The 26,967-nt window shown below is 46.1% G+C and overlaps 1 protein-coding gene across 2 annotated transcripts in view; it reads right to left on the bottom strand.

Moving 5' to 3' along the window:
- The window catches only part of nrp2a (neuropilin 2a), a 60,572-nt gene that overhangs the window by 7,319 nt on the left and 26,286 nt on the right, over nt 1–26,967 (bottom strand). For both annotated transcript variants that reach the window (XM_004552662.6, XM_004552661.4), the window contains exons 4-16: nt 26,399–26,629; nt 24,858–25,013; nt 24,148–24,317; nt 23,043–23,198; nt 16,601–16,745; nt 14,623–14,798; nt 14,097–14,276; nt 13,858–14,002; nt 7,705–7,785; nt 7,371–7,475; nt 3,961–4,226; nt 2,403–2,499; nt 785–817 (exon numbers count right to left, since the gene is read on the bottom strand). In XM_004552662.6, the coding sequence (XP_004552719.1) occupies nt 785–817; nt 2,403–2,499; nt 3,961–4,226; nt 7,371–7,475; nt 7,705–7,785; nt 13,858–14,002; nt 14,097–14,276; nt 14,623–14,798; nt 16,601–16,745; nt 23,043–23,198; nt 24,148–24,317; nt 24,858–25,013; nt 26,399–26,629 (1,941 nt within the window). The remainder of the gene's footprint in view (nt 1–784; nt 818–2,402; nt 2,500–3,960; nt 4,227–7,370; nt 7,476–7,704; nt 7,786–13,857; nt 14,003–14,096; nt 14,277–14,622; nt 14,799–16,600; nt 16,746–23,042; nt 23,199–24,147; nt 24,318–24,857; nt 25,014–26,398; nt 26,630–26,967) is intronic.

Below are 26,967 nucleotides of genomic sequence, written 5' to 3'. Positions count from 1 at the left end.
CCCATGCTCGATGCTGCTCAGTCACTCTATCTGATTGCTTTCCACTGGGGACGCTGTTGTGTGTGTGATGATATTAATGTGTGTGTTTGTCAAGGGTTAGACACCGTGTGCTATATGTGTGCGCGTGTGTGAAGTCAGAGGAGTAGAAAAGCCGAAGAAATGCACACACATCACATTCGCACTGAAGCCTCCTAGCTCTTATCTTATTGGAAGACATTATGAGATGCCAAAACACTAACATCAATCTCATAGGGTCTCCTAGGATGCTCTAAATATTTTTCATGAGGCAGACAGTTATTTAAAACCCTTCAGGCTGTGTCAGGAAGCCTAGAACAGAGAATATGTAGCCCTTTTCAAATATGACTCCTTATGCCGTGCCGGATTCGGCTTCCTTCGCACGTACAGTCTTTCCTTTTGAGACCAATCCTTTGTTTCTGCTAAAACTGACAAGGTAAAACAATGAGCTACTGAAGCGATCTATCCTGTAACTTCACTAAAATTTGATCAAAATTAATTTGGTGTTTGGTGAATATTTGCCATTAGTACTCATTTTGAGACGTCTACATGCTGCCGGTGACGTGGCGAATCAGCTTTAAAAAGTCTGGAATCACAAAGCTGTGGCAGACTCGGCTTCTGTGCTGTCAGTGTAAAAGAGTGATTTAGACTAATTGGTTTTTCTTTTAGTGGTTCAGACCAAGCAAAAAAAGAAACCCAGGCTAGTGCATACCGACGGGCAGGAAGCAAGACCACAGGAGAAGTGACTTCACACCAAAGTCAGACTCACCTGGATTTTCGGGAGGAAAAGCCGCGAAGGGTTCTGTGAGGATAGAGAGGCGGGCGGGAGACAGGAGCAGAGAGAGAGGGGGGAGAGAGCGAGACAGCTGTTAGATAACTTTAAATATAAGAGAAAAAGTCAGCCAAATGTCACGCAAATGTCACAAGACTATCAAACTCCTCCTGAGGAAATTTTAAATTAATTCCTCAGATAACGCACATGAATTATGGCATTTACAGTGATTCTCTGCTAGAACGCTGTTTCAAACAGAGTATATTGTGGTTGCCAGGAATTTGAGACGGGAGTGTATAGTGTATAGGCTATGGGCGTATGTGTGTGTCTGCATTTGCAAAGTTCACACATTTCAAGTTGTTTATCTGCAGCGTCCAGTAAAACTGGAGCGGGCTGTGAATGCACAGAGCAGAACCTTCACTTTGATTGCCTGGAATGCAAACACAGAGAAATGATGTGTGTGTGTGTGTGTCTCAGTGTGTGGTACATGGTGTGTGTGTGTGTGTGTGTGTGTGTGTGTGACTGGGGGTGGGGGTTGAGAAAGAGAGAATGGGAGTAAAGGAGCAGGGGGTCCGACTTGGGAACTGGCGCCTTTTGGCGGGAACGCCGACGTACTGTGAAAAACTCAACTGTGTTTGGTGATAAGCAACATCCCAGCATGCTCTGGGAGTGGCAAAGGAGGAGAGGGAAGGGAGGAAGGAGGAAACACAGCAGCAGGGAAGCAGGAGGGGGGCTGGGCTATCATCTTTGCCTTCCAAGCTGCTGTGCTGCTTAGACTCTCTCAGGACTCGCATGACACACACAGACATATAAAAATGACTCAACACAAACACACAGAAAAACACTGGCCATACACATAGACACACACACTTTCCCTCTGTTACACTCTGCCACCCCACCCCCGCTGCCATGTTCCCACTGTGGTCCGGCTCCAAAGCACACTGGACGTCAGTCAGAAGTGATGACGGCAGGTTTTTGGCTCCGAACCGCCGGCTTGGTCTCTGATCTGTTTAACACCCTCTCCGAAGCCCCTGCTCAGGCTAGATTAGGGAGGCTACACTGGAGCTCGGCTCGTGCGAGGCACCCAGAAACTTGCTTGGGAAACAGCCTGTCTAGTAATTCCCTTTGATGGCTCGGGAAAATCTCTGTTTACAAATACGACAGAGGAGGGAGCGCAGGAGAGATAGAGGGAGAAAGAGAAGAGAAATCTAATGAAACATAGATTAGCATCGCCGGGGCCCACGGGGCGTTTATGGCCTAGTTTTCCTATTCTTCGTTTCTTTTCTTTCTTTCTTTTTTCGTGGAGGAGTAAACGCTGTCCCTCCCTCTTCTTCCTGCTTTCATCTCTGTGTTCGGTGAGCTCTTTGGAGGAGAGGCTGTCTCTGAAACTGGGATGGGAGGGCGAGTGAAGGATTGGTGTGTGGTGGTGCTGGTGTTTCTCACTTCATGTGTGTCACTGCTCAAGGACCTTACGACTGAAAGTCGAGGTGGTAGTAGGGAGCAGTAGACTGATAGGAGGGTGAGATAATGTGTCATGAGTGTGTGTGTGTTTATCTGTAAAGATTTTTGGCAAGAAGAAGCAAAAATAAAGAAACAAAGCATATGTGCGACTTACGTGTACACTCCGTCAGTGGGGTGCTCGAGCTGATGTGGATGTTGTCTATCCAGATGTGCCCTCTGGTGCCGTGCACAAAGTAACCCTCCATCACAACCTACCACAGCCGAAAAAAAGGAAGGATGAAGAGGAAGAGGAGGAGGGAAAAGTTGAAGGAAAAAGAAGTGAGAGGAAGAGGAAGACGGATGACAGGATGGGGGGTGGAGGCACATTGAAAATGGGGACAGCAGCAGGAGGAGGAGAAATAGGATAAAAACTTAATACGGTGCCTGCGATTTCAAAGTTGCACTCAACACTTGCAATCATCCTCCCTGCTCTGCAACCATCTCCCACTTACTTTTTTATGAGAACATTAACTGCTTGTGATGTCTCTGACAAATGCACAGCCAACTTCCAAACAGTCCCACAGCCAGAGGGACACTACAGCGTACTTTATTTCAAATGTGGCCTAAAGTGACACAGAGCTTAAAACTGATACTGTCATATGCTCTGCTACAAGTACAAGTGCGTACTTTAGCTTTAGAAGAAGCGTCACATGGGCAGCTGAACTACAAGAAGCAAGGGGAAGACACACAGTCATGGCCCTTTTATACTTGGAGTGTTGTGCTACTGGCGTGTACACCTGTAGCTGAGAACAATACTCCAGCGGCTACCATGGCGAGCATGAATGGAAGCAGCTGTGTGATAAAAAATAATAGCAATGCATGATGTGGCCAACAGGCCGGGTATACTGGGAACTGAACCGTCCTCAAGACAGACTTAAAACTCTGGAATAGCTTTAGAGCACATGGGTCACATGCTAAACCTGGTAAGCTAAGTCAGTACCCAAGTAAGTAAACTTTATTTAGATTTAGGAAAAACTCTTAACAGTAAAACAACAATTAGAAGCTAAGCAGTACAAAAAAACCTACCACCAGAAGAAATGGGTGCGATCGCTAACGGTCGAAAAAAAATTTTTTAAATTGTATGCTAGCTAAAAATATTAAGTACAGTAGAAATTGTTGTCTAAGTTATGGCTAATCTGTTGAAACGGTTTGTGAAAACCTTAGCTAAAACTTGTTAGCTAAAACACCTGCAATAGAGCTGAAATAGCTAGCAAAGTTACTGTTAGCTAAACATGATGATTAAGTATGATGGGGAACTATAACTAGAGTAGCAGATAAAAGTTGTGGATAAATGTTTGAACACTTAAGCTAAAAATCTTGGGTAAACAGCTGAAGCTGAAGTCTTAACATGGCTGAATGAAATGGCTAAGAGCCTGCCTGAAAGTTTAAAATAAGTTCAAGTTAACAGATTTTGACATGTAGGTGGTGGTGAGCGCATATAATGTAGCTTTGGGGGTGTTTAAGATTGAAAATATTAACAGCCTACTCTAATAAAACTACAACAGAAATGTTTTCCCTTCCTGGGTAGCATGTAATTAAAATGTCTAACTCAAGATTACAAAGCCTGATTCGTATATAACTCAATAATACTGGTAAGAAGCTTGATTCTTTCATCTCCCATTTGCCTTCTTTTTAAGTATTTATTTTATGAGCACACAGAGTTTAACCACTACCTGGACGCTTTTAGGGGATCGAGGTAGTATGGTCCGACCCTCCTTCCAGACGGGGCCCTGATCGTCTGTTAGTGTCCACAGGACCGTCTCTTCAAAGTGGGCGTCCTGTACCAGGACCCTAAGGTGGCCCTGGGCCTCCCCCGATATCTGGTAAGAGAAGACTAGACACAGGGGCCCAGTGTCGGCGGTCAACACGGGGCTCAAGAGCCGAGCTCGCTGCTGCTCAGTCTTTAGGCTTGCGTCTATGTACAGATAGCTGTTGAGCTCTGGAAGGGAAAGAGATATGAGAAGAGATAGAGCATGAATTTTTCTAACTCGGACCAAAATGGGATATAAAAGTTGCCACATGCACATTCCTGTTCACAGCAATTTCACAGCAAAAATGTGAAACTGAGCCCTTTCTGCATTCTCTCCACATTACCGAAAGTGAGCAGGGTTTTGTTTTAACCTTGAGTTCGCTGGTTACTGCAGTCAAATGAAAATGAAAAAAATAAATAAACAGAAGTCTGATTTAATGGATTTTCATTCAGGCCTCGAGGCAATAAAAAAATGAGAAAATGAATGGTTGTGTAGACTTTTGATATTCACTGTAAATGGATGCTGCTGCAGTTAGTCTGTGCGGCAAACACGGAGCGTATACACAAGGGAATCGTGTGTGCGTACAGTGAGAGAATTATCGTCGTTAATCATGACTTAGACACATATATAGACATGCACACATGTACATAATGGCTTTTCACACGGTTAGACATTTCCAACATGACTGTTCAAAAAAAAAAAACCCGAGACACTAATCACCAGTTGCTAACAGGAATGGGATCACCACAGCACAATAGTCATACCAAACAATAGGGATGTGACAAATATAAACACAGAGAAGAATAGGTCCACTGAGAGCGTCGTTCATACACCGAGTGCTAGCAGAACTCCAGCCAAGACCCTTGAGGCGTTTTTTTCTTCATTCCCTTTCAGGTAAATGACTTAACCAACGGAAAAGTCCAACAGAAATGCATCCCCCTCCACTTGTTTACACCAGAGGATGTTTAGTTTGCAAATTGGAAAGCGACACGAATTCCATTGTGAGAGACCGCATGTATGAGTGACTGCCTGTGTGAACGAGAAGCACAGATTGCATTGTGCATGCCCGCGTACGTGTGAGAGAGCGGCTCGGTGAGGTGTCTGCTGAGGAATTTCTTAAGTGGGCCCGGTGGGAAAGAGTCCAATATCAACAATCTGCAGATTAAATCACCTGCTTTATCAAGAACAACTGTGTGTGTGTCTGTGTGTGTTGGTGCCTGTGTGTATATGTGTTCCAGCAATTAAGCGCCTTTCTGTTTTATAGGCGAGAGAAAAACTACCACAAGAGTAAGAAGTTTCAATCGGCGTGCAGTAGCATCCACTGCCACCGCACTCAGGTTCGCTGAGTGACTAAGTGAGTGAGCCTTTTTTTGCTCCGTGTGTCCAGCAGATCACACTGGAAGTATCTGGGGGTGATAAATCTTCTTCCTAGTTGACAGCTCCCCTCTGCCCGCCATGTGTCGCAGTCGCCTGTGTGTGACACCTAAGACAGCGTGTGACAGTGTGTCCCTTGGCCCTCTGCAGCTTTGAATGAATGTGTATGTGTCACTGTAGGAAATATATATATATATATATATATATATGCATACAACTGGAGAGGATGTGAAATCAGGTCTCCATGAGGCGTTTTATGACTTATTTCAATGTGCGCACCAAAGCTTCCTCCATTCTCATCGCCTCGCATTGAAGTGGAGTCTGTTGCCCCCCCCCCCCCCCCCCCCCCCCGTCCATTGTTGTGCCTCTTGTTCAGCAGACGCCTCATAATCGAGGCTGCCACGCCGGACACAGCAAAAAGAGAGCATTATTAATCTATTTCACAGAGGTCTGCTGCTGGCATGAGGAAAACAATGATTCAGTCTACAAAGCCCAGTTTATCACACTGGTACTAGCATGATAAACTAGGAAGTCTGATTTAGTATTAGAGTAAATGGTGGCTATTTCTAGGATTGTGTGTTATTACTGTTACTATGACTGGTGTCAGGTGTGAGGTCAAGAGGTGATGAGTTTGTGGTTTCTGGGAGAGGTGAGGGAATTCTGTAGAGGATTACAACAGTGATTTGATAGGGGCGAAATAAAGATCCTGCAGGCTGGCTGGGATATCGTGACCTTTGACCCCCGTGGGAAAATCAAAGGCTCGGGCGGCGTGTCAAAATGGCTGGAAATGATACTTCAGGCATGAAAGCCACCACGGCCTGTCTAATGAAAGAAGCCGCTTTGAAGCCCCCCCCGTCATAGATTTTTTATGACCTGAAGAGGTCACGCTTCAAGAACATTTCCTCCTTTTTGCCACGAGATCTGCTGTCCTCCTGAACATGACCGAGGTGACATCACTGAAGCAGGTTGGGTGTGTGTGTGTGTGTGTGTGTGTAGGGGGAGGGAGACTGGACCTCTTGTTTAATTTTCTCCAGCTGCAGAAATGCTAAATCTTTCATGGAGACTTGCTCGAGACCAATGAATTTTAAAACAATCTTGGGATAACGATCCCTTACCCTGAAAAATTATAAATAGTGCAAAAAAAAGAAACCCAGCAGGAAACCTCTTCTGTACCTTTTAACAACCTGCCAAATGCTGGACTTTTGATCTGTGGGTATGCGTAAGAGGAAAATGAATAATTATTTCTTCAAGGAATGCCTAAGTAAATGGAAGTCTACACAGCATCATGTGGGACGTGCCTGAGGTAATTGCGGGGCAGTAAAGGACGACTGGGGATAACCACTCGTCTTTGGAATCTCCTGCTCTGAACTTAATTGGAGCCGCTCGGTCTTAACCCCTTCCTGCCGACACTTCATTCTGACACGCAGAGGTGAGCCTCTGCATGTCACATGCGAGGCTGTGTGCGCTTTCCGTGGAGGCTGTTCTCCCTCTGATTCCCTCAGTTCATTTTCATTCTCATTCACTCGGAAAGAGCGGCGTGGCTGGCGCACGGCGTCGCTGACAAATTAGACTGGTTTCAATTTAAGGAATTATTTTAATCAAATTGAAAAAGGGGGGACTCAATGAAGATTCAGAAGGAGACTGACTCCATTTAATTATAGAAAATGCAGTCTTGTCTAGACCCGAGGAAGTTGATGGAATAAACGGCATGCTTGTGCAATTTCTGCACCCAAGTAGAAGTCTGCTTGCAGCTGCATACATAAAAGCTGATACCCCACAATAAAAAAAAAGGAAAAAAGAAAAGAAAATGGGGTTCCCGTAGTGAACCTGAGCTGCTAACTGCACTGTTCTGTAAATCCATCCGGACATAACTTCAGATCTATTAAATGCATGCTGTGCAGAGGAAAAACACTGAGGGAGTCGGACCAAATATTCACATTTCTGTTAAGGAGACTCACCGTTGCTGTGCAGGGACCAGAGCAGCGGGGCGTTGGGGTCGTGTGTCCACCCACACAGGCCGTGGTCGAACTCACACACGGCGTCTGATGGGGGAGAGGTGGCCGCTGTAGAGGTGGAGAGCAGCCAGGGAGAAAAAGGCAGCGTAAGAGCGAGAGCCAAAGGGCAGATAGGCGTGAGAAATCAAAGTCATTTCAGATACAGGAGCATTTGCAGCTGATCTACATAATGTCATGCAGCGCTTTCTCAGGCCTTTCATCTTTCTTATTACAGCTTCCTAATGACGCTATTAATCCAGCATTTCTTTGGCTCTTTCATATTAAACACCTGTCTCACCTGTAGTCGTGACAGGGACCGTGGTGGTTTCGACGTCAGCTGGCAGCGTGGGTGTGGTGGTGCCTGCTGGGGTTGAGGTTTCTGCAGGAACAAACATAATGAAACTTGGGTCAAAGGTGGCCCCTTAAAGCCAACTTCAGACAATGTATTACTGTAAAGAGGGCAGCAAAATGAACTGCTGTTTGTTAAAGACATTATTTATGTGGCGATATGTCCTTTGGGAGCTGCACATTAGGGAGGGCCAGGAAATACAAACGGGAAAGAGGAAATGATAAACTCACAAAGGCAAAAAAAACAACAAGACGGAAATGAAGTCTTTAATAATAACTCTCCATTGTGCCTCCATAGATCATAGACTATGCAAAAGATAAAGGTAGTCTCCGGGTGTAAAAAGTGAAAGCCATTCAGGTCATGGAGTCTTCTTGACAATCAGCAGGGGGTCAGAAGGAGTGAGATTATATAGACGGCTATGGGAAAATGACCCCTCTTCTCACTTGATTTAATACAGCAGAGAGGAGTTTTTGCCCTCATTCACTACTTTTATATCTTCTTCATTAGAACATGATGCTCATTTTGCAAATCATGGTCTTATTTAAGAGTAAAATACACAATAAAGAAGAGCATCTTTTATGGGGTAGCTATCAGAACCACCCCTTACATCATCATATATAATGATAGTAGCATATGTATGTATGATTCCTATTTCCTCCTAGACGAACGGAAAAATCTTGATAAAACTTTGACATGCCACTGAGAGTGCCGGCACCTATGTGGTTTATACAAATACTTTATTCAAATGTCACAATTCAAAGTTCAATCTGCAATCAATGTGCACATGTTTGTTGACATTACTTGTGCCTATATTATGTTTATTTAGTTTGTGGATGTTCATTATGCTTTTTACCGGTGCAGCCGAGCGAGTTCTTGATATAAGTTGCTATAAAAAGTCTAGAAAACAGCACAGAAGAGCAGACAACAAGAATGCGGGATAAGAAGACGTAGTTTGGGTCGTCGCAGTAACTAAGAAAGTAAGTAAGGTTTTTTTCTTTTTAATTTAGTGTGTTTCGTAGCTAGGGTGATGAAAAAATTGCTCAAAGGCTTCAAAAATGGGCGAAAGCAAAGTAAGCTAGCGACAGTTATTAGCACAAAGAACAGAAACAGTGAACTTGGCTCATTAGAAACACAAAATAACAAGTTTGTTTGATCCAAGCAAACAAAAAAGAGTTGCTCAGATGAAGCAGGAAAATTTGACTTCTTGTTTTATGAATGTTGATTTTTGTTACGCTAAAACAGCTAATGTCTCCGTTAGCATGCACCTTTATGCAGGACAATGCAGTAACGCTGCTGCTTGAGTTAATGACCTTATCGTTATTTTATCATAACTCAGCACAAAGAACGTGCCTACAAATCGTACGTGGTACTGAAACCGCCTCACTGTACTAATTCATGTCTCCTGTCAGAGGAAGGCACAGAAAACCCAAGAGAGCCCTTGTCATGTTGTGTCTGGGAGCTCAGGCGTCAGAATCTGTCTACCATACATACTGGCTCGGATATGCAGACGCACAAATGAACAGGCACACATGTCCACATGTTAATACACACACACAAAACAGGCTGGCGCTAAGGCTGATGGATGGCTCTGTCTAACAAACTCCCCTCGACCTCGGACGGGATGATCGCACTCTGGGACCACTCTCTCGCTGTCAAGAAGGGTCTAAAAGCGCGCACACACAGACACACACACTCCATCACCCACTCTGCTGTCTGTGTGAACTGTTGTGCGTGTTTGTCTGTGTGCATTCGAGGGCCTTCTTCACTCCATAACTCAAGCGCGCTTGGAAGGAGGGAGAACAAACACAAAGTGAAATGTATGATTTTCGGTCCTCCATTAACGTCAACTAAATCTCGCATATATCAAAAAGAAAGACAAACAACACACAGAGGCATAAATAATCCAGCAGTTTGCTCATTAAAAGATGTCAAATGCACAAACACACACACACATGTTGAGCAGGCTGCAGCTAGAATGTGAAGTGGTAGGAAGAAAAAATAAAAGCGTAGTTATTAAGAGCAGATGGGCTGACCCTGGTGAGCTGTGGGAATTTACGCAGGAGTTTGGGTCAGCCAAAGATCCAGATGTATAATAAAAAAATAAAAATGCAGGTGTTTTCCCACATTTACATTTAGTCAGCCAACTTGTTTTTCTTTCTGTTTGTCTCTTTTCTTCAAATAGATTCAGACATTTGACGACGGTGACTCCTAAAAAAAAGGCTAAGTGCACTCTCAAACCCATTATATTTCATTTTCCTCTGCCTTTTTCTTATTTAGTCCATCTAAACAACTCCAAGACTTGGATGCTTGATGATCGTGTGTGAGACGGGAGGTTGAACAGACACACACGAGTATCTAAGAAGGAAAAAGCGTGACATGGATTAAGCATGTCTAACGCCTGTTAGTGGCAGTACTAGAGGCCTCCTGCTGTTAAGGTTCCTCCTTCTGTGAGGCTACCATTATCATTTAAAGGCTGCGAAAAAAGCAATGAGGGCAACAAACACACTGTGATACGCAATTGATCTGCTTAAAAGAACTTCCCGCGGAAACGAGCGCAGCGGCACCACAGCTGGAGAAATGGCAGAGATGAAAAGGCTGGCCACAGCTGGCGACTGCTTCTGACATTAACCCAGCGTTAATGTCACGTCCTTTATGCCAGCTATTAACTACCTAATGAGACTCTTATCGCTGCCGGTCCACTGGGAAGCAAAAGCATGGAAAGCAACTCTACCCTTCTACCTCTCTTCCACCCATCCGACTTTCAAATGGGCCACCACGTCTTGTTCAGCGTCTCCTCTTTATTCCTCCTCTTGTGTTCGCTCTTCTCGCCGTCTTTTGCTTTTTGTGTGTGTGTGTTTGCCTTTTTATTCCATTCTGACCTTTTGGGTCCTCTAGTTAAGTCTCAGGAGCGGGCGTTAAAATAAACCATCTACACATTACCTGAGCGCGCGCCGCAGCTAAACACACACAAGCAGAGAGCGCGCAGTCGAGTCCATTAAGATTCTGCCCAGCTCCTGAGTACTCTATGCTTTCAAAGGTCAGGCCTTGTCACAGTGTAAATGTGCTGACCTTTCCAGGGTGTGACAGGAGTGTTTTGGGGGGCGATGGGAATGGCACTGACTTGCGCGCTGTTTGCAGGGTGTGTATGTTTGTGCGAGGCGAGGGGGAGGTAATGTGTGTTAACGTATGTGACCTGCCTACCATGCCCCGAGTCCTGTCCTTGATGCGTGCGAGGACGGTGTCGCGAGAGCTGGGTTTGTTGCACAGCAGAGAGGGAGCCTTGAAATGCAGGAACAGTCCCTCTGCAGCAGAGTGTTGTCTTACATAATGTGTCTGCTGCTGCAGGTGATGATGCAAGTCATCATCATGCATGGGATGAGATACCAACACTTAGAACCGGGGGCCCTAGGCGGCTGGAAGGGGGTGGGGCAGTGCTGACATAGATAATCGAGATGCACGCTCACATATGCGAATGCACATGCTCACAGACAAATTCTTCTGCGGGCTTGCTTTTCAGTGCACACGCAGTCGCCAAACACACACACACACACACACGGTCGTGAGGGCCAACCCACCCTGTAAAAAAAGACATTGCTCACTTCCAAAGAGTCTGACTCAGCAATATGTCAGAGAAGAGGAAAAAAATCTTCAATTATGTAGAAAGCTTTTCTGTAAATCTTTCCCTGGCAGTACTGAGTGCACACACACGCGCGCACACACACACATACACTCAAACACACACAGAGTGATGGATGCATACACGTAGATATACATACACCCCAAAAGAACACAATGGGGTAGACAAGTAGCCATTATTTGATATTTTGCCGGGTGGGGTTAAGTGCTCAGATCAGGGATCATCCTCACACACACAGACGCACCATCACTTCAAAGATTGCATTAATTTCCTGGAGAGTTGCCCTAATCGCTACTTGCGGGACTCTAATGCTAAATCAAGCCTTTACCTTAAAAACTTAATCATTTAAGTTAAGGGTTATTGCTTTTTTCTCCCCCAAACGGGAGGCGGGTTCCCTTATGACATGAATAATGCAAGAGCACAAACAACAAAGAAGCCAAAATTCCAGAGGCTGGGATGCTGTGAAAACACTGGGATAATGCGCTTACTCCAAAGGCGGAATGATATAGGACCGAACTGAGAAAAATGGTTCAGAGCGATCATCATTTGAAAGCTAGCTCTACTGTGTTTACTCGAATTATGGAGGGAGGACAGACAGCTTGAGGTGTGTGTGCGTGAGCATGTGCGAGCTCTACTTTTCAGTGCTCCCAAGACTGAAATGAGCCTACCTGGATTTTTTTCCCCTCTAAAATTTCATCCCTGAGCTCATAAATTTTTCATTCTGGGAGTACGTACACTAAAAAAAAAAAATGTCACCGTAGAGGATCTGTGTGCAAGTCAGTTGTGTGGCAACAGTGGGGGGGGGAGCAGGAAACTGAAGGAGTCAGGACCAACAGCAGCGAGCGTGGAAAAGAGGTGCGAGTGATGAGTAACAGAGGGGAGGAGACGAAAAGAGAGGAGGCATGGAAACGAAGAAAGAAAAAAAAGAACAAAAACATTTTTAGACCCACGCACTGGGCCTCGGGGTGGGAACAAAACAACTGCAACCATGTGGAGGAATAAGGAGAGAGAGCTCTTATTGTGCTTTAGTGCGCTGGGGTTGATTTGGGGATAAATTTCATCCTCTTACTTTAAATCACAATAAGGTGAAAAGTAAACCGAGAACATCGCTGAAGACTGGAGAGAACGACTGAAAAATCAGAGGGGACGGAGAAGCGAATGATTTACGGGATGTCAGTGGTAGTCTGTCATCCCTGCTGAGTTCTGGTGGTCTGTGAACAATGTGTGACCCTTAACAATAGTACTGTGTGTCACGTTTCCCCCGAACTCTCCACTCCATCTTCAGAAAGTCAACTCTGTCAAGCGGTAAAGCCTAAAATACTTTTTCATTTTGTTCCCATTTTTTAAGTTGGTGTTTAGTGTTCATTGGTTTCTGTGCTCTGCTTTCCACATGTCAATCATCAGGCAGCAGCTAATGTAAAACACATTGTTTCCTGTGCTCTGGAGGAGCTCCAGGGGAGGATAAAATGACCAGGGACCAGGTGTTTAGAGCAGCAAGCTTTAAGCAGCAATCATAAACTGCATGGAACTTCCCTCTGTTCATTTTTTTTTAAAACTGTACATAATGATGGATTGAAAATATGGGTGCTGCATCTTTGCACAACGAGGCACATGCAAACAGACCTGTGCACATTTACATTTATATTGTAGACTCTGTGGTTACTTTGTTAGCTGGACGTGCAGTAGAGGTGATAATGACAATCGCTCTTCAACTGTGCTCTTCATCAGGTCTTGTGGGAGCGCACAAAAGCACATAAATCGTCCTAATGAAAGCGTAGCTTGACATGCTTGTGTAATAAAGTACGTGTCTAGAGAACATGCATGAACACTTTGCTCGTTTCCTGTGGCGCGTGGGGTAAACGTGTGTCAAAACATGCATATGTACTCATGTTTAAGCGCTGTTGTAAATGTTGAGCTATACTGCCCAGTCGTCCTTTTGAGGCACAGAGGGAGTGGTAAACAGTGAAGGTCCATATGTGCGTGAGTGCTGATGATAGCGCGTATGATCCGACAGCACTTTCACATCTGGATAACAGACCACGCTGGAGAGTGAACTGATAAATACTCTCTCTCTCTGGGGATGCATTCATTTAAACCAAGCTCTGTCCACTGCCTGCCGCTCACGGTGCTTGTGGATACTTAAAGACAACCTAACACAAAGCCCGGTGTAATAATATCAGAAATAAATCAGAAATAATTACTTTTCAAGGGTGCTATCAGTTTCCCTTTCTCAGCTCACACGGGGTGTCTCTTTTCACCTCTGGCATCCTCTAATGACTCTCATGCATATCTAATGTGAGGCTCGCTTTTCTAGTGAGCCACCTTCCTCAAGGTCCATTCACTTCTGGTTAGAGTTCATTACAGCGCAGGGCAAATAATTCAGCCTGGAATACTGTAGGCAGCAAATTATCATATATGTATATAAAATGATCCTGTGTCAAACAGATCACGGCCGAGCGTCCTACCTGGAAGGTCACAGCCCAGAATCTCCACTCTCATCCCAATGCCTGCCGGAGACCACCGCTCTGGATAGAGTCGGATATACTGGGCCACTGTCTCCTCGAAATGCCGGAGCTCTGGGGTGTCATAGTGTGTGTTCCCCTCAAAGATCTGCACAAAAAAACCAACACTGCAGTGGTTACTGAACTGGTAAAAAAAACACACAAGAGCATCGCTCTTCATCTGCCCGCCTCCCCTGACCCACCTTTGGTAAGCTAGTCTTGCTGTCCATGATGAAATTCCAATCTTTCCCATTCAGGCTGTGTGCCACTTTGTACTTCCTGACAAATGCCCGGTTATCTGTGGCCGCTCCACTTCCTGCGTCTCCTCCCCTCGCTCCCTGGGTGATGACTCCGCGCACTGTCTTGGCTAAACCCAGGTCCACCTGTGGAGTTTAGATTTATAATTTAATTCAATTCAATTCAGTTTTATTCATATAGTACCAAATCACAACAACAGACACCTCAATGTGTTTTATATTGTGCGATAAAGACAGTTATAGAAAGAAAACCCAACAATCACACTATGAGAAAGCACTTGGCAACAATGGAAAGGAAAAACTCCGGGCAGCCATTTTTTTTTTTTTTTGGGGGGGGGGGGGGGGGGGGACTCATAATAGTTATGTTTTTATGGCAGCTGTGCTCTGTGACTGCGTTTTAACTTAACTAGAAGGTAAAGGTGTATGCTAACATCATTGCTTTAAAGTAATGCACAATAAATGCAAAGTCTACCTGCAGCCACTCCTCTCCAGCCAGCGGCTGCGCAGGAGCAGGGAACCAGCCGGAGCGGCTGGCCACGAGACGGGTGCTCCCGGGATTCCACACCACGTCCCTGCTGGATGAGGTTGAGATCTGGGCATCGGGGAGCAGGCCGGACATCAGCCCCTGCAGATCTGAACACGGAGCATCTGGAGGGGAAAGGCAGAGAGGGTTAGAGACTTCTTTAGTTTCCTTGGAAGAAGAGACCACCTAACGCTGTGCTGGTACACATTTTCCCACCGGGGAGCTGTTAGGCTTTGCCGCAGGATCACACTGCTGGCCACTGAGCATTAAGAGTTTAGACTGGAACAAACAGGAAAAGATGAGGTGAGAGACAAGAGAATGGAGGGAAGAGAAAAAAAAGATGTGTAACAAAGCGCTACCGCTTCATGTTCAATATGCAATTAGGCTGCCATTAGTGAGATAAAAGCATATGTTAAGTCTGCTGCTGAATGGGCACACTTGTCTGCTTTGCATGCACGCTTCTCACATCTCACATCTAACAAAAAAATACCCCGAGCGCCATATAATGCTGTTCGGAGCATTGTTTCTTTATATTCTGTACAATAGCTCGTCTGCTCATTATGCGGCACACATTTTATGTACATTCGCCGACTGAGAGACATTCGCCGACTCCTCTTTATGTACACGTCAAAGTGCTCGGAAATGAAACTCATTCCGATACGGATGGGTGAGTAGAAGTGAAAATAAAATAATATAAAACTTGCTGAGGGAGTATGTGTGAGAGAGAAATGAGGATTAAGGGGATAAAAATAAGGTATGATACAAGGAGCGGGGAGACAGAGAAGTAGAGAGTGGAAAGAAAGAGTGGTGACGGGGGTGAAAATAAAAGCAGAGAAGGAGACTTGGAGCGGGAGATGACGGCTTGGGGAGGCTGGGAAAAGGAGAGAGAAACGCAGAGATGAGTCGCCTGCAGAGACAAACAGTGGGAGAGGGGGAAGGACGGAGGTAGGCGGAGTGAGAGACGAGCGGCGCTGGATGAGCGCGGAGGGCGTCGAGAGAGACGGAGGGGAAGAGATGTGGGGAGATGTTAGTAGTGCTGACGGTTTAAGAGAACACAGATCAAAGTTTCATGCTGTTATGTCACCGCAAATGCAGGAGATGTAAATAATGAATAAAAAGCGCAGGAGACGGAAAACGTGTGACTGTGCGTACGTGTGGGAAGGGTCTGTGTATATTCCAAGAGGTGTGCCTGCTTTTTTTTGAGGTCACGCGCTATATTTAGAAAGCGCCTGTGTGCTGAAGCACCTGTACTGTAAGAGCTAATAGTTATTCCAATAGCAGCTGTTGAGGCTGAGGCGAATCACAGTTTCTGATGTAAGAGTGAACGGGGAGCCATGAATGATTGATCGGTACTCGTTTCTCAATCTAGAGGAGCTCACGGAGCAAAGACGGAACATCAAAAAAAAAAAAGTCTCCAAAACCATGAGAGGAAAAATGGGATGTGGTGGTGGTGGGGGGTGGCAGCGTTGAGGGAGTCAGAGACAGAAAAGCGAGCAGAGGGGAAAAAGAAGTGGGAGAGCACTGAAAGAGGAAAATGACACTGGTGGTGCCTCTGGAAGAAAGAACAGAAGCAGAAGCTTTCTTTAATTAGCCCGAGGGTTGCCATGTTTAAACCACAGCAAGAGGGATTGTGGGAGAGAGTATAAATACACATTTATGTCTGAATGCGTGTGTGTGTTTGATCCGGCCCTTTAAGGTTTAGGAAGTTAAATGTCGTTAAAGCTGATGGGTTTTTCTTTCTTTTCTTTTTTTTAGAACAAGTTAGATTTTAAAACAGTGCTTTGTGTTGGTTGAACCGAGAGGATAGAGCTGGTGCATGATTACTGATTTAAACCCACGAAAAGTTCTGTTCAAGCCATGAATGCAAAGCGGGATGATTCTGGCAACTTGACTGCTTCATGACACGCACACACGCCCACGAACGCACCTGTAATCTGGCATCCGTAGAGCTCGAAACGAAGGGCGATGCCGTTCTTCCAGGTCTGTGGTCGGATCCGAACGAACCGGGCCAAGACCGGCTGCGGGACACGGTTGAGAACCACTTCGGCCGGATCTGTGTTAGCGTGGAAAATCTGGACAGCAAAGGCAAACAGAGGACAAGCAAAAAAGGGTTGGTTACCATCAGGAGGAGATGTGCTGTAACTTAGCTGTGCTGTCTTATTTCTCTTTCTCAGTTAGACACACACACACTCTTGTTTGAACACCCACCCACAGTGCACAGTTTCGCTTGGCTTCACACACACACACACACACACACACAGTGGCAGGCCGGACAAAGCAGAGACAACCCAAACACGGATCCAGTGTCACCAGCCCAGCTGTCGATGTGTTTTAGGGTCGAAGGTTCAGCACCGGGAGGCTGGGAAAGCCCATCGAAGGATGAGATTTCCTCAAACACACACACACACCCTATCGACATCTATCGACTTCCACACACCTCTGCACTGGTGGTCATAGGAAGCTGTGGGAGAGTTGACCTGACACGACAGAACATGATTAGCCGCCGGAGGCAGGAAGTCTGTCCAGGTGGGCAGGATGCGAGTGAAATTCACTTCCTGACGCTTCCACAGCATCAACATTCACTTCTCCCTGAACCACTCCTTTCCTCCCGTAAGGCAGCGGGGTGGGGCAGCGAGGGTGGAGGGGTCAGAGGGCAAATGTAACCGCGGTGGTCAAGTTACTTCCTGTTGTGGGCAGAAAAGTGTGCAATCGCCTGTGATGCTCGAGAGAATCGGATGGGAACACTCAATTGTGACTTCCTCCTCTTTCCTTCCCCGCATCCTCTTCCCTCCACTCTCGAGCCCACATCGCTCTGAATCCCTTCATCTCAAAAACCTCCATTTTCTACATAAATCTCCTCGTCCAGACCGCGCTGTTGATGTCTCCTCACACCTCCCGTATGCCTTTCTTCCTCTTGCTGGCGGCTACTCACTGTAACCGCACACTCAGACGCAGGAAACCACAGGAGCCCACACAAACACGGTCACATCCCACGCACCCAGATAAGCAGGGTGAGCGTCTTTTAACTGAGTGACTGTTAAGTGTCACTCACTCTCTGTTTGCGGTTGACCGTGCCAGCTGATAGGAACGCCGCATCACAGCTGCCGCACACAATGGAGAGATGGGAAGACAACTGCTACAAGCGGCTGAATTAAAGATTAAAAGGCATCATGCCTAAAAAAAAGGTCCCTACACGAGTTTTCTTTTACTTTAATTGAGATCAAACCTCAGCACTCTACCACAGCCTTAAAAATTTGATTTTTTTAATATATTTTTTTTAAATCATTAAAGTCTGCTTTCTGTTTGACCCATTTACAAAATTCCCCTAACTCTAAAAAATGATATTCCAGAAATTCCATAACCGATGGGAATACGAGTGATATCATTTCTAAAATCCTTCTCGGGGGGTTTTATTTGATTTTGGGCATGGCCTGATTAAACCAAGTGGAGCTCACACTGATAATACAAAGCGCTGTGAGTGTTTGAACAGATAAGCGGGCCTATCGCTGCTCTATCTGCTGCTGGATCGAGGATAGACAGCTGTTATGTTTACCTAAGAGGCAAAACAGGGGATGTGGTTATGGGGGTTATGTAAACACCAGTGCGCGTCCACGATGGAGGGCAGGCCTTGCAATACAACCGCCCCATCATTCCCACTCCCAGATGCCGGGTATGTGAGACAAAGAGCAGCACGTGAGGCAGTAAAAACGAAAATGACTGCGGGGGAAAGGAAGCGCGTCCTCAGAAGGATGGTTAATGACAGAAAAAGCGAGGGTGTGCGGGAGAAGGGAGCGGCAGACAGAAAAAGGTTGAATGGAGGGCAGAGGACATAACTTAGGAATATGAAGGGAGTGGTGACGAGCAGGGAGGAAAAGAACAACGAGCAGATCGACTGTAACAGGAAATACTCCATCCAAGCATTTATCACATAATAAGCCAAAATGAGAAAATTCAGTGGAATTTCCTCATTTGGGAAGAAGCTGGAAATGCAAAAACAAGCAAAAAAAAAAACACAAAAAAACCTAACGAACACTATTTTTTGTGTAAAGTTCCAACTTTGGCACAAAGTTTACTTTAATAAATGCCACGTAAATAAAACAGCAGTGCGTTTCGGTCAATAGAAGTGGGTAGACTGAGGAATGACTGTAAAATATCTGTGGGCTTCAGCTTCCCAGAAATGTTTCAAAATGCCCAACGTTGCTAAAAGGCCATCAGTCAATGCACTGCAACACTGCCAGCTGCTTTTCTTTCCTACTCATCTTTGGATAAAACCTGGGAATGTGGCCAACATTACTGACACAAAAAGAATAATTTTCTCAGTACGAATCATCTCCAGAGGCTCTTTTTATTTTCCTTTTAAAAAGCAAATTATTATGGATGTGAGTGGAGAGAGAGCAAACTTAGAAGAAAGACAGCACAGAAAGACAAGGGCAGGGAAGAGTTGCCGGTTTGGTCTTTAGTGTCCTCGGTTCTCACGACTTCCTCCACTCTATTGTCAGGATACCTGAGTGGTCTCCCACTCCTCACCCATTACTTCTAAGGTTAAAGGTCAACGGCCATGGGAAGCAGATGGTTGTTCATTGACTAACTCGTTGGTAACCTGGTTACTTTTTCGCCAACTTGAAATAAAGGAAGTTGTAGCAACAGGAAGGGCGGTCAGTGTGGTTGGTGTCTGGGCCACCTCCAATCTGCCTAACAACTGGAATTTTGGGGTTTTATTTTTTAATGTGTGTGTCTATACGGGTCCCTCCCCTCACGTGAGCGTGCTTTCGAGGTGGGCTGAATAATTGATGCTGTCATGTTGTGTCTCCAAGTGAGCCGAGAGTCATTAAAATATAACGAAGACCCCATTACGCGCTCGCATAGCAACATGTGACGGTCAGGCCTCTTTTTCGCGGACATCGGCAGAACCCAGGCACCACGGGTGTTTAACTATTGATGACTTTTGCAGAGAACCAGGTCACCGCGATGGGCGTGTTTGTATTATAGTAAACATCCTCCTGACATTTCTAAGCAAACAGAGCACGGAAATGTAATGTGCAATCTTAAAGCAGGCAGAGGTTTGCTGGATCTTGTTAGAGCGCTTGTTCCTGGAAAGTGAGGTGCGGATGGATGTACACATCATAGCTTGATTCATTTACCATCCATTCTGCGCTGTTTTGGCACACATCTCCTTCCTCTGTCAGTGTTTTTCTGCAACATGATGGCACCAGGGGGAGATGTGGCAAGCTCTCTGCACAAGCCATTATTTGTTTTCCAGCCATTTTTTTTCTTTCTTCACTCCCATGTTGTTCTCCTGATCCAAGCCTCTTTCTCCGTCCATTACACTTTTCATCCCCCCTGGCTCTCTTCCCCTGTTTCTCACTATGAAGATGTTGACAGTAGAAACTGGTTCCAGCTGGCCGCTCTCTACAACTAGCTCTAAGAGAGGCTGAGGCGAGTGTGTGCGCGCGTGCAAAAGTTGACGTCGTGACCCTAACACCACCTCTGGTCAAAGCCTCCTGCTTGGTGCCGATGTAACCGATTGTGTCTCGCTGTGTGTCGGCGCTGTTTTTAATACGCATCAGCATGTAGAATAAGCGGAAAACAAAGCCTGTGTGTTTGTGCCCGAGCTAGTGCTGTGGGATACTACAAATGTGGGCATTGATCGCATACCAAGTGAATACAGGGCCAGTATTAGCGATACCACCTGATCGATCGATATGTCCACCGCTAGCCTGAGAGCTACAAAGGTAATAAAAGGCTATTCTATTCTCTTCTACTCTACAGTGTGATGGAGGTGCAGGAAGAAAAGCTGAAGGCTGACTTTTCACCCCCTCTCCTCCATGTTACTATGTGTGTGTCAGTGTTAGACTGATTTAGCACATACAGTGCCTTTCAGCAGCACAAAGCTTGCTTAGCACTGGGACGCCTGGGATTTTCTTCACAGACAGGTGACAGCGTGTGTTTTAAATGTTAATTAGTTTGGGCGCGGGAGCGTGCGCGTCTATTTAAACAAAACAAAACAGAAGAAAAAAGTCGTTGCGAAGCTCGCGTCTACGTGTAAGTGTGCGAAATATGCAATTCCTGAGTGTCTTCGCATCTCATCAAGTAATGAGGCGCATATGTGAGAAATGTGACTTAGAATTAACAAGTCACATGGGTGTCGAATTGAAAATGCGATGGCATGCAGAATATTTGGGAAAAAAATTAATAAAATTGACAGAAACGCCCACACCTGGTGGTGTGATTGAGGTGATTAATGTGCAGCGCTGGTGTGTTTTACACCTTTCTGCATCACTCTAATTTCCCACATTACTTTCCCTTTTCTTCTTAGGAGCATTCAGCCCTTCATCCTTTGTTAACACATCAAAAAAGCGACGCATCGTGTCAGAGAGCTGTCTTCCATTAGCAAACACGGGGAGGTAAGAACCACCAAGCTGGCCCTTTCTTTCACGGGTGATTCATACGTGATGCACAGGCACACTCGTGCCTCAACCTTACGCACACGCACACACACTAATGACACGTCTACACGCTCCTGTCCAAAGCTGCATGAGCTTCAAGCTCACTGCTAAATGACAATTAGAAGAACCAAATCCCAGTCATTACAGGACCCCTGACGAGAACTGAGCTTCAACCACTTAAGGGCTCTTTGGGGGGCTTAGGACAGGCTAACCGGGAGTTTGTAAAACACCAGTGGTGGATTAGCAGTCACGGAAAGATTCAACTGCAGCCTTTGGAGAACAGAAGGGAACCTGTCTGACGAGGGTCACGAAGAGTAAAGCGAATTCTTTGGCTTCACCATCACGAAGTCCGAGGTAAAAACCGTGGCTGCAAACTCTCCTAGACGGCTCTCTCTGTGGTCGGCAAATACACAAAGAGCAGGTTTTATGTAACGCAATCTGAGATGCCTCTTTATTATACATAAGAGGAGGGAGAGTGTGCAATAAATCCTTGTAGAGTTTGAATTTAGAGCCCTATCATGCATGCAGTAAATGCTGTAGCTGTCGTATTTCTTTATCATCAGAAGCAGATGGTATGCTTAATCAATTCTGCATTTTATGTAGATTAAGTAGTGTCCAATTAGAAAAAGCAGCAGGCATTATTCCCTGACTTTGCTTCCTCAGACTTTTGTTTGTCGGGTTTTCACCATTTTCTTTAGAAAACGTACATTTTTCAGATTTTGTTCTATCTTTCACAGATCTTCAATCCTCCTACCGCCTTTACGGTTTTCTAAAAGCTAACAAAACGCTGTTTTCAAAGCAGCGTAGCGCCACTAATATCTCTCTCCCGAATGCAAAATGCATGCCTAAGCATCTGTCTGATTCCGTGTCTCAAAGTGTCCGAGCAGTTTTTGCTCAGACGGATTACCGGACTCAGATTACACGCCGCAGACAGGCACACATCATATACGTATGCGCTCACACGCACAGATCTCCAGACAGGGAGATCAGCCAGAGGTTATTTAAAGAAAGGGAGGGGGTCCTCTCAATTGTGTGTGTGTGTTTTTCCGGGGGTTCTAATAAATTGCACAGATGTTGACTTTTGTGTCAAATCCACATTTTGTTTAATAATCTCTACATCAAATACCCCCCACTGGCCCCACCCAAACCAATCACTGGCACACACAGAAGGATGAGGGGGGGTGGGGAATCCCAGTCTGTGCGGGTAGTGTGGATTAACCCCTCTTTACACACACGCCCACTCTTGCCACTCTCTGTTTTTTTTGTTTGAAATCCACAGTGACCTTAAACCAGATGTGAGGGACAAGGTTTAAATGCCCTGGAAACAGGCTGTCTGCAGGTCACGGCATGGCAACAACCTGCCATTGTGTGTATATAAGTAACAACGAGCAGGCAATCAAATGCAGATTTAACGAGGCTCGATCGAAGCACTAAATGGGAGCGATTTTGGAGAGTAATGCTGCGAATCTCTCAAGGCGCAAATTTGCTCAGTCCACACCTGGCCGGCCTCCAGAGGGTTTCACAACCCCCAGGTGTGTGTGTGTGTGAGTTAGGCTGAGAAAGATGATAAATAGCGGTTCCAGATAAGGGCACACAGAGGACTCCATTGTTCTTGTTTGTCAGGTTCCCCTCCTCTCTCTATCTCTTCCTCCCTCCCGTTCCCTTTCTCTCCAACTCATGACTGAGGTCATGACTCGGGTTCATAAACAGTCTTAGAAGGGGAAAGACTCCTTCAGGAATTTAGCGTCCGCTGATGCCATTGATATGGCTCTCGAGCGAACACAACAACCTTAGTTGTTTGAGAACATCTCGGAGGTGTAAATGCGGCGTTCAGCGTGGATGCTCGGCTTCACTTTAAAGCGAGCTTGCCCGTTGGACCATTTCAGGCTTCGTTTTTACTTATAAACACGTTTAATGCTCTACCTTGTGGTTCTTGCCATGGCGGTACACCATCCAGTCCTCTCCGTTGGTGCTGACCTCCAGCTTGAAGGTTGTGACGTAGTAGGACTTCTGCGTTTCCTTGGATATGGCGCCCTGTGTGGCAATACCGGTCAAAACCTTGAGGAAATGAAGATCCACCTGGAAAAAAGGGGGAAAATGTATAAAACTTGTTTTCATGAACTGAAATAAAATAGAATAGCGGCAGAGAAAGCTCCGTAGACTGCAGGATGGATGTGCTCCGGGCTGATGCAGATAGCCGAGCAGCTGCAAGTCTATTGCTCACACAGCAGCAGCAGCAGATTGTGGCCTTCTACTGAAGAAGCCTAGGTGGTATCTATGAGTGTGTGTGTGTGTCTGTACATTGTGATGTGTGTAAGGGGAGGAATGGTTGGAGGCAAAGATCAATGGCGCAGTGTTCGGATGCATTCCTGAAGAGCACCTTCATCAATCACCGCCTTCTTGCCGCTCTCCTCCGCGCTCTGCCTATGCACGCGTTTGAGACAGGAAAGATTGAGAGTGTGGAAGCACTTCCTTATCATCGGTTCACAGTTCCTCCATTCCCTTTATGTGTGAGCACCTCTGTGTGTCCCCCACTGTACGTGAGAGCCTTCTTCGCCGAGCCTTCTTCCTCAAGTATCACCGAGACAAATTTACTGTCACCAGCGAGTTAACGCGTCGCTGATTCAGATATCAGTGTCGACCCGCTCTAGACTTTGTGCCTTAAATCAAATATTCGCCTTCAGATTTCTACCAGAGCAAACCAACTGCATTTAAAAGTTTCTTAAACACCCGGGCCCTCGAGACAGCTCAAATGCGTGGTTATTTATATTTGGTGGCACGGCTCTGTTCTGGAACCTCTCTGCCCCTTCCACGTACATTCATGGAAAGCTTAAGGCAAAGAAAGAAGCAGCACGACTTCTTTCTGGGGTACGAAACAACTGCAGGTGGGCTAAAGCGACTTAAATAGTTGACATTTGCCGACTGAATGCATGAAAGGGTACCAGCTGATCCGTCAGCTGCTGCGAGCTGCCGCTGACATCGACTGATCTCGACAGCGTAGGCCTGCTTCAACCTCGCGGAGTGATACCTGTATGTATTCCTTGTTGCTGTCCTCTGCCGGCGTCCAAGCGTTGTCGTCGTTGTTGAGGCGAGCCTGGCGCGGCAGCCAGCGATTGTCGTAAAAGGACGTCGAGGCCGTGATTTGGTCGTCGCTGATCTTCCCCGACTCCATGCCCAGCGCCATGCTGCAGTGAAATGCTGACGGGAGAAGAGGGAGCAACGTCAGCTATGTTTGCATTGAATATAACTGAATATAACGGTTTAGCAGACATGAAAGAAAAGGCATGAGGGGCACAGAGCTCGAAAAAACAAGAGGCGTGAAGTTAAACTCAGGCAGACACAAAGAGAAAAGACAATGAGAGGCAGAAAGCAGCCCAACAGGTGAGTGAAGTTAAATTGAGGTTGAGTTAATTTATATTCTAAAAGAAAATAGTATGAGCCCGCTTCTGAGAAATCATGCTCTCTTAGGAGAGCGCAAAATAGGCTGAGAGGGGCGAGGGAGCGCTCCGAGATTGAAATAGCATTAAAGCAGGCACGGCTGAAGAGATCAAGAGGGTAAGAGGAGAGGAGGAAAAAGAAAAAAGATGAAGAGAGAAAGACGAGTGTCAGCAGAGATGACAGAGACGAAAGCGGTGAAAGAGAGAAAATCGAGTTGGGAATAAAAGCAGGTAAGCAAACCTACACTCTGTACACACAAATGCACGCACACGTGCGCTCTTAAAGTGATGGTGCACTCACAGTCGGAGACTTCTTTTTGTGTCATGTTGTAGCGGGCGGAGAAGCCGTCTTTGGCGACAGCCATGTCGGTGTGGAAGGAGAGGGACAGCAGGCCGGAGGACGATTGGATCTCTGGGGGGATCTTTGTCCCGCAGTACCGGCCAATCAGAGGAGCCACTGCACACACACGAAATTCATGTTTATACAGTCATATTGCAAAGAAATGATTTTAAAAGAAACATTCGTGCTGTTATTTTGAAAAACTCAACATTTACTGCTTTTTCTGTATGATGCTACATTCAAGGAAGGAAGAAAAATCAGAAAAAGCACGCACATGTGATAATTCCTATAAGATTAAAAAAAAGGAAATCCAGCACTGCAAAGACAGGTTTCCAGTGGTCATGCTGCTTCGGTAAGTGTTGTCTAATGACTCACAGCATGCCTCTCCTCCATCTCCCCTTCCTCCATTCATTCCTCTCTCCCTTAACTCTCCTGTCCATCCCTCCATCTGCCATGTGTGTGTCTCAGCCAGAACCCAGCAGGAGAGGGAATGGAATCCCTTGCTTTAATGCAAGCTGCACTGGGATCAGCTGCAGACAAGCACTCACACACGCATAGACACACACATGCGCGCACGCACTCACAAACATTAAGGATTACAACGGTCTCCAGACACAAAAATTCTTCACCCTTCCGCCTCGTCTCCCGTCCCTCTTTCACGCCCAAGGAAACTCAGGCTCACTGGAACTGGGTTACACTTTAATTTGCTCCTAATTCTCAACTTTGAATGGTATAAATTGTTTTCAGCTATCAAAGCTCCTAAATTCAAGGCTATAATTGGAATTTTAAATCCACTTGGATCCCTTCTTAGCGACTGAAAATGGAATAATTAGAGCAAATCCTTGGTTCCCCCCCCCCACCCTGCTTCATATTTTCAAAAAGAAAAGGAAAAAAAGAGAGAAGAAAAGGAACTCGGCAAAGCGAGAGGTGAGAAATGAACCACTCACCACTACTAATGTGGCTTTCATCAGCTACAGAGCAACTAGCATTACCCTATGGCGGTCACTATCAAAGCCCCTTGATAACATCCTCAAATGTTTTTCTCCCCCAAACCCCTCCCATTCCCACTTTCTGATCTCGGCTCTTTGCATACAAGCAGATACTCATCGTGGCCGTCACTCTCGCTCACCCTGGGGAGGAAGGAAGTGCTAGGTGATAAGGATGGAGGACAGGGAGGAAAGTACGAGGGGGGTTAGGAACGGGTTGTTATTATGGAGAGGGAAGAGAACCATGGGAACAGATTGGTCCTCAGGGGTGTCCAGTCCCCCCCCTCCCATGTAATGGGATGGACTGTACGGTAAGAGCTTACATCAAAGAGAGGGATGCCTGCACAGGAAATTGAAGGCTGCTATGCAGATTTCAGTGTAGGAATGTGCATGTGGAAATGTGGCTGTCCACGCACGTTAAAAGGTGAGGACAGGGTGTCTTTCCAGTGTGTCTACGCTCACGCTGAGATATTCCGACATCTGTTTGTGTGTGTCTGTGTGTGTCTGTGCGCTCACCTTGTGGCAGACCGTCCCACACGTCCAGCCAGTCGTACTTGCAGTCACCCTCTCCGACCAGCAGGGGGTCGTTCTCGAGATCGAAGGTCAGGAAGGTGAGCGTGATGTCCATGTGGGGCGGGGCAATGATCATGTAGGAGCATTCCAGATTGTGAGGGTATTTATCCGGGAACCCCGGGGACTCGATCATGCCGGTAGGGCTGGTGAAATTGCGGAAGCAGAATTCCGAGCCTAAGCAGACACACAAGGATAAGAGGATATTTAGAGTCGGGAGTGAAAAACAAAAACCCATAATGGTCGCGTTACGAGCAGGAGCAATCGATCACGTGGCGGTATCTCATCTGACTTGCAGAAGGTGTTTCAGAAACTCATTCGTCACTGACAGCCCCGCTGGGATTTTACAGTAGCTGCGGTGGTGAAAGGACACGAACGTGCACGACTCGTGGCTGTAGATGGAGGAGGGAAAAAACCCAACAGAGCGAGCAAATGCTCAACTGGGCATTTCTAATTTTGCATCATGCAACGCAAGCAGGCTTAGAGCTCTTTTTTTGTGCACGCTCCCCTTAAAT

The sequence above is a fragment of the Maylandia zebra genome, linkage group LG23 (assembly GCF_041146795.1).
Source record: "Maylandia zebra isolate NMK-2024a linkage group LG23, Mzebra_GT3a, whole genome shotgun sequence".
Taxonomy (NCBI): Eukaryota; Metazoa; Chordata; class Actinopteri; order Cichliformes; family Cichlidae; genus Maylandia; species Maylandia zebra.
This window is presented reverse-complemented; position numbering and strand designations above follow the sequence as displayed.